Genomic DNA, 16,690 nt, shown 5'->3' on the forward strand with positions numbered 1-16,690 from the left:
TGTGGCTGCAGAAGCCTGCAGTGATGATTTGGAGGGATACTGCTACGGGGCCACTGGATATTCCTGGAAGCCTATTTGGTGTTCAGTGTGGTCCACCCAGCTCAGTGTCTGGCAGGGCACAGGACAGAGGACAGATGACAAAGGAGGGTCCTAAAAATCCAGAGAACAGTCAAAGCATATGGCTGAAAGCCTGACCACAGGCCTGGAGGAACTGAAGCTATGAGCATGAAACACTTTCGGTCTGAGCACACTATTGGAGAGAAGCAGGGAACATAGGGAGAGCCCTGGGCCCCATGTCTTCCATCAGCAAAATCAACCTGCCAGAGGAAGGCCACCAGGTTACAACAGCAAAGCCCTTTCCTGTCCTAAGTCTGATACCACATGAAGCCCTTCTTTCCTCAGGCGTTTATGTACTACCCACATTTGTGCAGTGCCATTGTCAGACTAAGTTCAGACCAACATCCACCTTGTGCCATTAGGTCAACTAGGTTAAATCTCAGGGAGCCTTCAAAATTCCTACCTATGACACAAATAGGGGACTTCAGGACTCGAAGAGAAAGAGTAAGAATACAAAGGTTAAATTTAATAACCTTAGCTACATATTAGAAACTTTTAAAGCTCTTTAAAGCCAGGAAGAAGTAAAAAGGCACAAAATTATACGATTGTACATGACAGCATATAACAGGGAAATTATAGATAATACAAATAAAGAACCAATTACCTTTTCACTTCCAGCCAAGTCAACCAAATAAAGCTTCCCACTGAGTTTTTTTTCAGTCTCTACATTCTCTTGTTTAATATTAATCAGGAAGATACTGTGACTTCTAGAGCTGTGTTCATTCATGTCTGAAAAGGAAAATCGTTTACTGTTCTATAGAAAACACATACACACTGTAGCAAATCTCTAGTCTTAAAAATAGAATCCAACCATGCACAGTAGCTCCAGTTCTTTGAAGTGGAACCAATTTCAAATTTTACAGAAACCCCTGTTTCTTCTTTAAAAATAATACTAAGGCTGGAGATGAAAGACACAAAATGTCTTCAAGCAGCAAAGAAATTAACCTAAAATTACCAACCGGCATTTAAGGTTATGGATTCTCCAGGTGTGTCTGAAGTCCCATTCAATATCCTACTCCAGCCTGGCTCTCCTGGAAGTTCACAGCTTCCTCCTGGCCCCACTTTAAAGCCCTCAGACCTTATCTTGAGGAAGTCTATTTTAGTTATGAATGTAAGCAGGCTTTATCAGGAATATCATGATGCTTTCTTAAAGAAGGATTAAAACTTTCTTAAGGAAGGATTAAGACATACAAATCTACACCCATGCTAAATTCTCAAGATTAAACATGCTTCACCATCCACAGAAGTTCTCACTGATTAAATATGCTTCATTAGGAAAGTGCTAGAAAAATCCTTCCTTCATCCAAGAAGCAGACAGCGAGACTCAGCTAATACCCCATTCAACTCACACTAGTGGTCAGTTTTCAAAGCCACCCTACTTTATTTTAAAAAAAAACCTGAAGATTTCATTTGAAAAACTTATAATAATAAAAATGAAATTAGAGCTTCACCTTAAACCATATATAAAAACTAACTCAAAAAGGATCAAAGAACTGAGTATACCTGTAAATCCTAGCTAGTTGGAAAGATGAAGAAGGAAGATCCCAAGGTGGCGATCAGCCTAAGCAACTTAGTGAATCCAGATACCAAAATAAAAATTTTCAAAAGTGCTAGTGATATAACTCAGTGGTAGAGCACTTGCCTAGCATGCAAAAGGCCCTGGGTTCAATCCCTAGCACAGCAAAAAGCAAAGCAAAACAAAACAAAAGGATCAAAAACCTAAATGTAAAAGCTAAACCTGTAATATGTGTAGAATCTTTTTTAGATATGACACCAAAAGCACAGGCAACAAAAGAGGAAAAAAAACAACTGTGCATCAAGAGACTACAAATAGAATGAAAAGGCAACCCACAAAATGGGAGCTTTGCCAATTATAAATCTGATATGCATTTATGTCTGCTATCTATAAAGAACTGAAAAATCAATAATAATAAAACCTCTCAAATAGTGAGTAAATAAAGAACTTGGACATTTCTCAACATGCAAATGGCCAATAAACACATGGAAAGATGTTCAATGTCATTAGTAATGAGAGAAATGTAAATTAAAACCACAAACAATTCACCTCCCAATCATTAGGATAGCTTCTATAAACACTCACACCCACAGAAAATAATAAGTGTTGGCATGAATGTGCAGAAATTGAAACTCTTGTGCACCATTGGGGGGATGTGAAATAAGCCATTCACAAAAGTAGAAACACTGAAGGATTCCACACAGATGAGATGCTGGAGATATCAAATTTATTGAGACAGAAAAGTAGATGGTAGCTGGAAAGGTGGGAAATGAAATATTAGTGTTTAACAGATACAGAATTTCAAAAATAGAAATGTTCTGGAAATAGATAGATGACACCCAACATAATTGTATTTATAATAAAGTGCTGGACTCATGACTAAAATAGTAAATTTTATGTTCTGTATACTTACACATGCACAAAAACCCCACAAAACAAAAATTGGGCTGGGCACTGTAGGTCACATCTGTAATTCTAGCTGCTCACAAGGCAGACATTGGGAAGTGGTGGTTTAAAACCAAATTGGCCATGAAGAAAATGTTTATAAGACATCATCTCAACCAATAAAAAACTGGATGCAGTGGTGTGCACCTGTCATTCCAGCTAGGTGGAAAGCACATATAGGATCAAAGTCCATGCTGACCCAGGTATAAATGTGAGACGCCCCCATCTCAAAACAATAACCAAATCAGAAGTGCTACAGGCATAGTTCAAGTGCTAGAGTCCCTGCCTAAGCACAAGGCTGTAAAGTCAAGCCTTTAGTACTGCCAGAATATAAAACACATGGCATGATGATGATGATGATGATGATGATGATGATGATGATGATGATGACGACGACAATGTCCTAGTTCTAGACAAAGTTATTTTTTATTGTTGGTGGTGGTGGTAATAGGATTTGAACTCAGGTCCTAGTACTTCCTGGGAAAGTGTTCTACCTCTTGAGCCATACCCCTATACCTTTGTGCTTTCAGTTATTTTTCAGATAAGACTCACACACTGTTGCCCAGGCCCGGACCAACTGCAGTCATCCTATCTCTGCCTCCCAAGTGGCTGGATTTCCAAATGTGAGCCACTCTGCCCAGCTCTAGCCCAGCAGTGCTGAACCAGGGGACCAAAATGAGTGATCAGGCATCTGTGACTAACAGAGCAGTGAGTAACTTTTAAGCAGAAGGAAAAGGAGTTTGACCCACACTGTGAAGTTGCCTGTATCTATGATTACTATGCTGCAGGTTCTTGAGGTAGAAAGACTTAACAGTTCTGAATCATAGAATCAGAACCGCAGAAAGAAAACTGAAGAACCTAGACTAGTCAACTACTTTACTCTTCTATACAACAGCAGTAGACTCACTACCTTCCCTGGTAGTGGACTTTATTGGGCAGCTGTGAGGCTTGCAGCAACCTCCTTGTGTCAGATCAACAACTGCCTCTCAAGCTGCAACCATCCAGTGGTCCTCCTACTGAGATCACACACAGAGCAAGTGGACCCTTTTCCTCAACATCAGCACTAGAATATGTTAAGGGAAGCTGCATGGCCCACAAACCCTGTCCACATCTGATTTTCTTCCTCAAGCTAAGACTCCTTCATTTCTTCAGCTTCTTAAGAATTTCCTCTTCTTTGTCTATATCCCTCCATATGAAACAGATGACCTCGGTTTTTTGAAGGAACCTCTGCTGCTGGCTCTCATACCACATGTGTAGTGAGACATGCATATGTGCCAAGGCAGAAGCAATGGAGCAATGGAGCAAAGGAGCCAACTGAAATGTGCCCATTGATAACCCAGCCTTCTGTTATTTCCTATGAAGCTCCAGCTCTGCCTTGACTTTCATTTCCTTTTATACAGAGGGTGGAAGTCTAACCAAGTCCCATTCCTTGTGTAAGACTGACATTTAAAACTCATTGGCTTGGATTTCCTTTTGCACTTATTTACCAGAATTTGAACTGAGGGTATTTCCCTTGCTAGGCAGAAACACCCTCCCTCCCTCCCTCCCTCCCTCCCTCTCTCTCTCTCTCTCTCTCTCTCTCTCTCTCGTTTGATCGTTTAGCTGCCTTGGGGGGAGGGTTAAAGAGGAGTACAGAAATGGAGGAACAAAGGTTGAACAAATGCAGCAGTGGTACTCTGTAGACACTATGTTGAAAATGAACTATACAACTTGTGGTAAGGGACAAGAAGGGAAAAATTGGGAAAGAATGAAGAAAGGGGTGATACTGTCCAGAAGGAAAGGTACTCAATATGAAAATTTATCTCTTGAGCTACAACTCTGGTTCAAGACTTTTTTTAACATGGTTAAAATAAATAAACTTAGGGCTGGGGATATAGCCTAGTGGCAAGAGTGCCTGCCTCGGATACACGAGGCCCTAGGTTCGATTCCCCAGCACCATATATACAGAAAATGGCCAGAAGCGGCACTGTGGCTCAAGTGGCAGAGTGCTAGCCTTGAGCGGGAAGAAGCCAGGGACAGTGCTTAGGCCCTGAGTCCAAGGCCCAGGACTGGCCAAAAAAAAATAAAATAAAATAAAATAAATAAATAAATAAATAAATAAATAAACTTAGAAGCTAATGTCTCACCTCTTTGATTGGCTGTTTGCTTTCCCTAATGTTCAGGCTAAAGCTATTATCAGAGCCCCGTAACTCTTACCCAGTAACTCTCACCCAGCATTGCCAGGACCTTATCATTTGGAGCACAGCTGAATGACCTTTGCCAAGAGCTGCCAGCCTATGCTCAGCCCAGTGGTACATGAACCCTGGAGTCTGTGTTGTGACTGCCACCCTCCAGCCACCTTCCCAGGCATTATTTTACTTGTACCTTATCACCAACTTGTCCCCTTCAGGAGATGTTTGCACCTTAAGTTTCAAGGAAGTAAACCCCACTGCTGTACTTACTTGTGACAGCCACATGTCGGTTCGCTTTGCCTTCGTCTATCACATCCATGACCTCCTCAGGGCTTGACACAAACCTCTCAGTGCATCCCTGCAAGAACCACAGTGAGGTCAGGTCAGCCATTAAAGAATGGAAAAGCAACAAGACTCTGAGGCAGATGAATATTTTCTCATTTCTTTCTAAAGGTCCAGATAAAGAGCAAGAATGCAATATTGATCCCAACTACTTTTCCCCCTTGCCTAGGGCTTGAATTCTACATTAAAAAGAAGTCTGAGCAAACCCTGGGCATACTAGGAATGAATTATAAAAGAAATGCTGGAATTTCCTAGGTTTTGGAGTGCATAGTCATATTAAAGATCTTAAAAATCAATGCGAAGAAAAAAATGGACAAGGCAGCTTGCTTTCTATCTTTAGTTAACAGTTTAGCCATCCATAGACACTTTGAAACTCTAGGCATAATGGTAGATGTCCTCTAACTACAAAGCATAAACCATTGCAGTCAATATAAAACCTCTTTACATAATAACTTACATAAAGAGGCTTTGAGGACAGAGTATATGCTTAGCATATACTAAGACCTGAGATTGATTCTCAGCACACACAAAAAAAGATAGGTTCTTATATAAATAGTATGAATAACTTACATAAATAAAAGTTAAATTATAACAATTAAATGTTGATTTTCTTTTTAATCAGATTCTGGGCATTTTATATAATCTTTATTTCAATAGTAACTGGAGAGAAATTAACCACACTGCCAATCAAGTCTTCTTCATACCTTTACATATGGGACTCTGTTTTTATCTTCATGAACAGCCAAATTGGTCTTAGAAACTGTAGAGAAGATAGTGATGACATGCAAAGAAAAGAAAAGTTAAAGACACTGTGTTAGAAGAATGGGAGATGGCTACAGAAGATAAGCAATTCATTCTTTTTTGCAATTTGTAAATGTAAGCCATGACTGTGAATGAGCAAATGGCCAGAAGCAAAGAGAGCATCTCTATAAATTTCCATCAAGTCCTGTAACTCACTTTAACCTTCCTGGACTTGAGTTACAGAGCAAATAAAGACACGCAGTCAAGTTACTCACCATCAAGTAAGTCCCTTATTTTGTCCAAGTAGATCTCAAAATAGGAAACCTGGTTAAAGACAAATTGAAATTAGAATAGAAATTCCACACTTTATCTCAAAAAAAATCATTGTTAGAATGTAGGAAAACTTTTTCTTCTGATGCATAGCTAAGAAGAATAGAAGTGAATAGCAAGTGAAGGTCCTGAGTCCTGAGCTTCCTGCTTGGTCAGCTGGCTGTACATCTCTGCTAATTATGATCAACATCTAGCCACCCTCGGCTCCCTTGGCCTCCATTCAGAAGACATCATATGCTAGATGTACTATGACAGGATTCCAGGTTTCAGCTTAAAGAAACACTAAACAAACTTCTATGTGTAACAGCCACCAGAGACAAGGCCGTCTACAAGTAATCTTCAAAAATTAATAGACCTCGGGCTGGGATGTAGCTCAGTGGCAAAGCACTTGCCTAGCAAGTGCAACGTCCTGGGTTCAATCCCCAGTACCAAAAAAGAAAAGACAAAAAAAATACAGTTAACAAAAAAACAAAAACAAGGCATTGAATTTCAGGGACTAGCCTTGTAGCTGAAATTAGTTGGTATAAAAATTAATAGACCTCACTTGATTGCAAGAAACTAAACGTCTCATTTGGCCTGGAGGAGAGCACAGCCCACACCTTCACATGCAGTGAATCAGGGAGAGGATAAGAACAGGGTATTTGAAACTACAAAAGCTCAGTAAGGTAACTGGGAGATAACTGAGATGAAGGTGGTCAGGTTCAGAGTCTAGAAAGGATTTGGGCAAAATGTGGTTTAATAAAAAAAGATTCATCTGTGAGGGAAAAGGGTGCCCCCTAAACAATTATTCTCAAACGGTAGCCCAGAACCACTTGTGTAAGTATCACTCACAGAATTTGCTTAAATTGCACAGTTCTGAAAACGATTGCAACCCTAATGGATCAGAATCTCAAAGGACTATATGATCTAGGAACTGGCTTCTGAATTCTCCAGGGGATTATTATGTTGGCTGATAGTCTACGAACTATTTAAACTAAGACAGGGAAGAATGAAGAAAGGGGTGAGATCAGTGAAGATCCATTGTACTTACAAACTGATTTGTTGAATGGTAACCTATTTGTACAACAACTTAAAAATAATAAAAAAATATATTTTAAAAACTACTTAGACTAACACATAGTCTTGGTATTAAATGTACACATAGCACGATATTAGACGTCAATTTTCTCATCTGGCACATGAAGCCCTTAGACTTTATGAAGTCAAAAACAATTACTAGCACCCTACAATTTGTTTAAATCTTGCTTCTGTTGTAATGGACAAAAAAGCAAACTATAATCATATGCCGTAGAATAATGTTTGGGTCAACAATGGGCCACATACACAATGGTGGTCCCATAAGATCCTGTAGCCTAGTGACATCATAGCTACCTTAGTTTATATAGGCATATTCTATGATGTTCAGAAAAAGGCAAAATGTATATTGTCCCTGCTTTTCATGGAATGCTTATTTTTGTTAATTTACTTCAAATACTTTATGAGACAAGACCAGGCAGAGGGAAAATAGATGGACCTTGCCAATATGCAATAACATGCTCAGAAATAATGTTTAAAACCTCCGTGGGATGAAATTTAAGGAGGAGAGTATCAATATTGTCTTAGCTAACCCCCTTTCTTTGATTTGTATTGTTCAAAATAGAGTGGTTAGCAGCTGACTCATCCACTTGTAATTATTAAGAAATTAGTCAGCATGATTACAAATACAAAACAGGAACCTGAAGTACAAAATCTAGCTCTAGAACTTAAAAAGCATTGTTTCTCTTCTTTCCCCCACTTCACATTAGGCCTGTTTTCATCTTAATAAGATTCTAACACAAGACACCATTTCCAGGGCAGTAATTGGTTTAACATCTTATTCCAGGTTTATCATGCAAGAACCCTGCAGTAGCTTAAAGTATTTAAATGCAAACAGCCTTAAAGAAGCACTAAGCTCCCTAATCTTGATCCCATCAAAGCAACAAGCTTCTATAACCTTAGGTATAAAGACTCCAGCAAGAAGGGAAAGCAGGCTTAGCTAATAAAAGCACCTACATGGAAACATGATTTGCTGGATGTAATTTATAATTGGGCAAATAGTTTTAATCTTCTTTCAATGTAATTTAAGAATGCCATATTGCAGAATTAAGGAAGGGAAGATGTTTACTATAATGGAAAAAGCACTGCAAGTCAAGTTGGTCCAATTTATGATCTATGTATAACTTGGGCTATCTAAATCTGTCTTTATACTTCAACTTCCTATCTCTAAACTTCTGGGTCTGGTACACTAAAGCCTTTATAGAAATCTTTTGGCTCATCAGGTCAGCTGTGAGACTTTTTAGAACAGCCTCTCCTCCAACCCATTCTATTAACTACTGACTGGCCACAGTGATAGAGGAACAGACATTATGTGTGTCTTAGATAACATGAATGAGGGCAAGGACATCTGCTTTCAGGCAGATCCAATGAGTCTCTTCCCAAGGAAATGTGGGATTCACAGGAATGTGGAAAAGGAGGTACCACACTGCCCTACCCACTTCCCAATAAGAGGAAGGTGGTCTGAAGTAAGGGAAAGAAGTAAAGCAGTAAGGCAGAACAGAACTACAGGGGATATAGAGATTTGGGGTGGGAATAATGAAATATTCTGGCATTAGGTAAGCTTCATGGTACTACAATTTGGACAATATACTAAAAAAAAACCATCAAATTGTATGTTTTTAAAAGATGAACTGTACAAGCTGTGAGTTACATTTCAATTTTTTTTTAAGTTTAGGGGGAAAAAAAGAGAAAAAAGGGAAAGCATGGCCTCAATTCCTGCCCTCCACAGCCTTGATCCAGTCCAACTACCTGATTATGTATCTTGTAAAAATTTCCTCTACTTGCTTAAATAAGTGGTCTTCAGTAACTAGCAAACAAAAAAATTCTAGTGAAAATAGTCTTGAGGCAAACTTTTATCATGTAATAGCTGTAAGAGAAGGAGTTCTCTTTTCCAATTCAAATTTAAGCCGGAATGAGAGGCTAGGGTTTAAAACAAAACAAAAATAAATAAAAAAAAATATAAAGCAAAAAGGGGGCGTGGAGGGACATGTAGAAGATACCCCCCCAATACTTTTCAGAATGTTTCTTCAAAACCTAGCCTTTCATACCCCAAGAGGGATACAGAGAAACACAGTACAATATGTGCCCAGCCAGAGTTACATTACCCAGTTGCATACTTAAACCTATGATAATGTAACCTTATTTAACAAAGTATTTTTTCAGCAAATCTGGATATATATCCCTTTTTTCTGGGACCCCACCTATTAATAATACCAGGGGTTGGAAGGTCTATGAAACAACACTTTTAGGAACTGCTCTAACCCCAAGAGGCATATTCAGGTCCTGTCTCTAGAAATCCACAAGGTATAGGACAGAATTCAAACAACTGTCCAGCTGATTCTATCCCAAAGAGAATTTTTGCTTTCATTTGCTCCATGGTTAAGAAAACTACCAGATAACTAAGAGTTGCCTCCATGACTAAGTAATAAGGCTCTGCTTGGCAGAAGAATGTCATTGAACTAGATACGCCAAACTTTTATAAGCACATAGAAGGAGGAAGACTGAGGAACATGACTTGGAACCACATCAGCAGTACCTACCTTGATGTGAAATTCTAGGTTCTCATCCATGGAATAAATATGGTCAAAGATATCGTGTGCAATCCTCGGGATGATCCCCATGAGTTGAGGGTCGTGCAGCTTTCCCTAGAGAATGAGAATACAAGAGTGTGGGGAAACATGTGAGAGAGAAAAGGGACCATGCCCTAAGTTTCTTCTATCTTTTTTTCTTTGACAACAATGTCACATTTAATACGCCAAATACACAAACTGAATTTATGGATCATATTTTCCCAGGGTCTCATGCAGCAAACAGGGTTCCTAGGACTGACTGATTCATGGGTAGGGTTATAAATGGGCACTAGCCCTGGCCCATCCTCCAACATTTCATAAATAGAACTCTATGCAGTAGGGAGCCACACACACAGGCTCCTAGCTGCTTATGGAGACTTATCTGACATTCCAAAATCAAAAGGTGACAGAATAACTTAATGAGTTCCTCATTCAGCCCAGCAGAGGGTTTTCTGTCATGTATTGAGGCTTTCTGCTGCCACTTCGAGCAGCAAATACAGGTATGTGGGGTCAGGATGTGAGTGAGGAGAAAAGAAAGAGACCATCTGGGTCTTATGTGTGAGTGTTTAATAACAGACCAGCACCTACAAGTTCAAGTCCTTGAATGGCATCACTCAGAGAAGTGACAGACTTAATTTCATTAAAGATATCATTGCTCAAAAATAAAAAGAATGCCTTCAGTATCATTTGCACACCAATCAAGAAAACACCCATCTCACCAATTTCTTTTAAAATCTGTAATTACAAGCTTGAATTGCTTCAAATAATTGTTGGCTTTTTCTAGTACTTAAGTCCACTTTTAGGATATGCTCCTGTTTTTCTTTCTCCGTTTTTTTTCTATTTCTATTCATTTTACCCTAGAGGTAGAGAGACACATGAGTACTTTTGCTATTTTAACTCTTACTAAAATCATTTTTTGGGTCATGAGTTTGCTACCACTGGAGATTTTCAAGAGATACCACAGAGGCTGGAGGTATAGCTTGATGGAACTGCATAGCACATGTGACGCCCTAGAGTCAATCCCAAGCACAGAGAAGGGGAAGGAACCTAGGCAGTGGCACAGAACCTGTGAGCAACTCCTGTAGAAAGGTCCTTAAAGTATTTATGGCCATGGCTAGTATGGCCCTAAATGTGCACCCTTAGTAGAGTCATCTTTGAAGTGCACAGTCCAATGAGAACTTCAATTCACTCATGTGAGTTAAACAACTTATCTATACACAGCACACAGTCTACAGGTTTACAGTGATTTTGGCAAACATATACTCAGAGAATTTTCTGGACCTTTCAGAAGCTATAAAACTCTAGGAACCAATGGATCAGAAAGAACAACACAAAAATTGAGTTTTCTCTTCAGTCTTCCAAGGATGTCTAACAACCACAACAATTTTGACTCACCTCCTTGTTCCAGATATGCTGAATGCCTTAAAAAAGATCAGCTGTTCTCAATGATGAACTCTCTTTTTCTTCCTGGTCTCCACCAAACAGGACCCCTCTGAAAGTGACTTCCAAGTTAGCAAGAACTCACTTGAACCCCCATGCTAACAGCAGATCACTGAGCCCCTAGCATGCCATGTCATTCATCTGCACACCTGACTCTTCACTTTGCTCTCTATTAAAAGCAGCCAACAGGCTGGGGATATGGCCTAGTGGCAAGAGTGCTTGCCTCATATACATGAAGCCCTGGATTCGATTCCCCAGCACCACATATATAGAAAAAGCCAGAAGTGGCGCTGGGGCTCAAGTGGCAGAGAGCCTTGAGCAAAATGAAGCCAGGGACAGTGCTCAGGCCCTGAGTTCAAGCTCCAGGACTGGCAAAAATAATAATAATAATAATAATAATAATAATAATAAAAGCAACCAACAAAACAGAATTTAAATATTCCTGGCCTCTGGCAACGCTGGGAAAATGGGAACATTCTGGAATGTCTTCATCTATTAGGAACAGTTAATCATTTGATGTGTTTTCTTCGTTTTTTAGTTTAACTATTATACACACTCAATACAGGGATGGCCAAGGCCTAGTACTACTACATTGAATTAGTGCAAAGTTTAAGTTAAATAGTATATAAAGTGCTTGGTGACACACAAGGGGCTCAAGGAAGGTCAGCACTATAACATTCAGTTCACGGCAGGTGCTCACCAAGTGGTTGTTGGGGCTAATTGGACCTGAGGAGATGGAAAATACCTTTATACCCCAGGCCATTACTATAGATTACATCCTAGGAAAACTGCACCAAGTAACTGATACTGAAAGCCTCAAATCTTAGGAGTACTTAAACTGCACCTGGTCCTCATAACATTTAACAAACAAGACGTGGGCCATGTTCTGGACTGTGAAGACCTTTGTAAGGAATGATACCTACAAAGAAAACACAGCTCTTCTGCTTGTCACATTTCAGAATTCCACTCAAAAGACCTCTGTACCCCAACCTCCAAAGCTCTTGAATAATTCATGGTAATCCTTTAGCTTCTCTTCGGTGGTCCACATCAGAGAAGAATGATTGGTAATCCAAAAGTCATTTATAATTGACTCAAACCTGTTTCTCTAGAAGCTTTCTCTTTCAACGGATTCCTCTAATTGATTTCTGGCTGAAACTGAGCCACAGCTGTGTGCTTGTGTGTGTGTGAGAGAAAGAGAGAGAGAGAGAGAGAGAGAGAGAGAGACAGACAGACAGACAGACAGACAGACAGACAGAAAGAGAGAGGAAAAGTTCTTTACTGTTTCTATGCTGACTGCTTGCAGATAAAACTCACATATAGAGACACATAATGCATAGTCATCTCAGGCCATCAACAATGATAAAAAGGTTTTTAGCTATAAAAATCCTGGGAATGAAAGGTCCCTTACAGATGCAGTAACAAGAGAAGGCCTCCTTGGGAGACAGCAGATTCTGAGAAATGAGTAAGATGAGGAGATGGGTAGAAGATGTGGGCAGAGAAGGTGAGCTGGCAGAGGCAAAGCACAGGAGGATCCAGGAACAAACTGTGCTGACTCAGAGAGCAATGCAAGCATAGCTCTGGCTGGAAGATCAGAGGTGTGAATGAGGAGCAAAGAACTAAGCTGCTTCTTCCTCTGTGATTCCCAGAGAGACAACAATTGACAACTGCACACTGCTAGATTCTCTTCAAAAATTCTCCTATCTAAATACAACCTTCCAGAAGCGGGTACAGAAGGAGAAACAAGACCCAGACCACTGACCACTGAACAAAATTCTTATTGTTCCAGTGCCAATAGTCCCCTCAACCTCCTAAGCAGGACAGTTTTGTCCAGCATTCCAGATGAGAAAGCAGGTGGCCTTCAATGCAAAAGCAGCAAGCACCTGGCTCAGCTGCTGAAAAGACTGCAATTCAGATGGCCTCCAGGTGTCCCTCTGAACAGAAGGAAAAACACAAAGTGACTCCAGTCATCTCTTTTCAGTATGCTAAAAGAGAGAAACAAAGTGAGGCACAGGACCAAATGATGCTTTTCCTAACATCCCATTGAACAAATGAACAGGTCCCTCTCTCTGGCTGGAGCCTATGCCCAGCACCCTAAGTATTTTGGTGATAAGTCCACAGATCTTGCATGATGGCGCCTCCCAAGCTCACACCAGCACTCTGGTGATTTGTATTTTTATGAAAAAATGCACCTTAAATGCTCCATCAAGAGAAGCTAATCTTTCCAGTTTTATGTAGGCTTATCAGGGTGCTCCTCTCAATAGCAGATAATGGAAAAACAACAACTGGATGCCATACCCAAAATAAGAGGATTAAAATGAAAAACAGCTTTAAAATGTGTTCTCATCCCTTTCTCAAGGCCTTTGAAAGATCACAATGTGTAACATATAAAACCTTCCTTTCCAAGGACACAGACCCTGAACAGCTTTTCTGATTTTAATTGCATTCCAGGGCGCTGGAATTCTAAGACTCCCACAGTCCTTATGACTTTAGCTTGGGGCTCTTCAATTCCTTTGCTTTTCTCTTATTCTCTTACCTCTAATTACCTAGGGAAGACAAGGTTGAGAATGGGGGTTGGGTAGCAAAAGAAAGATTCACATCTATACCAGCTCCATCCTATAGCATGCAAAATAAATGTGTTGGAAATCACAATCAAGAAAACAACTCATGAAAATTGCTTGACAAAGAAGCATATAAGACAAATGCAGGCAACTAGAAGTGACACAAGCAAACAATCTGGCTCCCTTCAAGTCCCTCCCTGTGAGTGCTCTGGGAAGGAAAGCAGACTTTACACTGTGAGGTCCAAAGGCTCAAGAGCTTCCAGTGAACAAAATGTTCCCCCACCTTGGTAATAAAGGGGCGTTATCCTCTTCCTGATCACCCTACACATGGCTATTCTTCCCTTAAGATAAAAAGCTACCCTGGGAAGCCGTAATCTTGCCCTTGGTGTCTTACACTTTAAATTCCTCACATTCAGCCATTACATTATATTTCCCAAAAATGAATTAATCCCAAAGCTTACAAAGTCCCTTTATAAGCATTCCTTAAGTATTTAGAGGATTTTAAATATTAAGAATTTTATTTTCTTTGGCATTTCATGTAGTCTGATAATTTCCCCCAAACCTCAAATGCTGATGGATTCTCTCTAAAGAGATACATGACACTGCTGTCCCTCCCCCTTCTCTTTTTGTCTCTCTCCTTATTTTCTGACCCATAAAACAGGGTTCTATCCACAGCTAAGAGTGAGTAGGGCTCAGGAAATATGTAGCTGCAATTTTTCTCCAGTCTACAAGGTCAAGGACCTGTAATCCCGTGAAGAGAAAGGGAGGTCTGGAGTGGTGCAGGGAGGCAGCTGGGCAGACACTTTCCAAGTTTCCTGCTGTCCAGTGTGAAGTACACATATAGGCTGATGTCACTTGTGCACTGGACAACAGTCCTGTTTGAAGAGGCGTAAAGAAATCTCATGCTTCTTTAACCTTCATGACCTTGAAACTACTTGTCTTCAGCAAAATGGACAAAAAAATGCCACAAAAAAATTCACATCCTCTTAAGATCAGTGTGCAGAACATCAGAGCCGTGAACACTTTAGCCTCAAGCCTTTGAAATCTCCTCTTCAATAGGAATGATTCATAAGCTAAACCTACTCTGCAGCAGCCTTCACTGTGCTGTTCCCAAGAGGGATTCATAAATGAAAAAATTCTAGCTTGAAGAATTAAGGATTCATCTTACCCTGCTGCTTGTAAGCTGAATTCCCCAAACTTGCTCCATGCAGGTTCTTATAACAAGCATTCTCTCCTCCTCATCGCACCTGGCAGGTAAGCCTAGCCTTTGGAAGAATTATTTAGCCATGAAGGCCTACCAGGAATCTCTGGTTTAAAATAATAATAATAATTTTTTAAAAAAGCAGGAGAAGAGGAAGCAAAGGATCCCAATTCTACATGAAAACATGCCTGGTTTGAAGACAATCTGAGGCCACAGAGTTCCATGGCAAACAGTGTGAGTTGGGGTCACACACTTGCATGCCTACAGGGGTCAAATGTGTAAGTTAGAGGAAGGATGCTTGATTAAGTCCATATTTACTCTCCACGTATATAAAGTGAATTGAAGTCCACTGAACAGCCCTGCACCATATACGTGGTGTAGATAGGGCTACCCCACTGGTCCCTTTCAATACATACCCAGTAACAACAGCTATTCCATATAAGAGATGTTAGTAGAATGATAAAAGGGGCTAGGAGCATGGCTCAGTGGTACAGTACTTCTCTAAAATGCATAATGCCCTGGTTCAATCCATGGCAATGAAAATCCTTGCTCTAAGGGAATCCTGTTTTTGTAGTGATGGTGAATTTACCCAGTATTGCTAGATCTTCAATGTAAGAAGATGGAAAAAATTAGAATTGTATGAAATCATGCCATTTGAAAAACTACCTGAAATTTTTCTTCAAAATTATGGCACAAGTCAAACAAAAATACATCTGTAGGGTGAATTTAGTCCACAAGCAGCTTTCTTAAACCTTTGACTTTAGTGTTGTTGGTTTTTAATTTATTCTAAAGCATCTTGCCTCCCAAGAGGTATTCCCAATGATATATGACCTTTACAACAGGGACTGTCAGTTAAGTTAGGCTACCATTCATAAGGATAAACTTTCATTTAGTTGTTAAAATATGGGGTACAGAAAATCCAACCCAGGGCCTGATGTGTACTAAGTAAGTACCCTAACACTGAGTTACAACACCAGGACTAATGATTATTTTTAATAGAATTAATTGCTACAATTGTACAGAGAGATCAGCAAAGGCTTTTTAAAAATATTGAACTCTGGAGAGTTTATCATTCACAACTATTTTAAAACTACAAGCTTACCTCCATGGTGTGGGTTTTTCCTGATGATGTCTGTCCATATGCAAAAATGGTTCCATTATAACCTTCAAGGACATCTTTGAGGGAGAAAAAAATATATAATTAAATTAGCTCATTACTATGATCTTATGCTGGCTTTGGCTGCATATTTAGAGTTTCCAAATTACTCATCTAATTTTTCACACAAGTGACATATGCCACTCCATGTCTTTTTAAGGTGAAATATGAGATAAGAACTGCTCCACAAATAGGATAGGTGGAAACGGATGGACTGTTTTCATGAAGGCAGAAGGTAATATCAAATAAATATGGAGACATCAATCACCAAACAGAAAACTTGTTTAATAGTAAGGATATTTACGTTTTCTTTCCCATACTGAGATCAGTTTAGGGAGGAAAACATTATCCAAATTCAAAGTCTCTGAAGTCCATTAAATGAGAATATCTTGCCTATAGATTTGCTCTGAGTCAACCTAACCTGGACCAATCCAGCACCTCAGGGAGTTTGCTCCTGAAGGCCAACAGGAGCTCCATCAGCACAGATCCCAGAGCTGGGGGAGGGAGAAAGTCCCAAGCTGTAAACTGA

General features: G+C 39.8%; 1 protein-coding gene across 1 annotated transcript in view; it reads right to left on the reverse strand.

Annotated features, from left to right (window-relative positions):
* Kif5c (kinesin family member 5C) overlaps positions 1-16,690 on the reverse strand; it is a 155,098-nt gene that overhangs the window by 74,568 nt on the left and 63,840 nt on the right. The window contains exons 3-8 of the mRNA XM_048345501.1: positions 16,108-16,181; positions 9,777-9,881; positions 6,108-6,156; positions 5,796-5,851; positions 5,020-5,107; positions 722-846 (exon numbers count right to left, since the gene is read on the reverse strand). Of these exons, the coding sequence (XP_048201458.1) occupies positions 722-846; positions 5,020-5,107; positions 5,796-5,851; positions 6,108-6,156; positions 9,777-9,881; positions 16,108-16,181 (497 nt within the window). The remainder of the gene's footprint in view (positions 1-721; positions 847-5,019; positions 5,108-5,795; positions 5,852-6,107; positions 6,157-9,776; positions 9,882-16,107; positions 16,182-16,690) is intronic.

This window comes from Perognathus longimembris, chromosome 4 (genome assembly GCF_023159225.1).
Source record: "Perognathus longimembris pacificus isolate PPM17 chromosome 4, ASM2315922v1, whole genome shotgun sequence".
Lineage (NCBI taxonomy): Eukaryota > Metazoa > Chordata > Mammalia > Rodentia > Heteromyidae > Perognathus > Perognathus longimembris.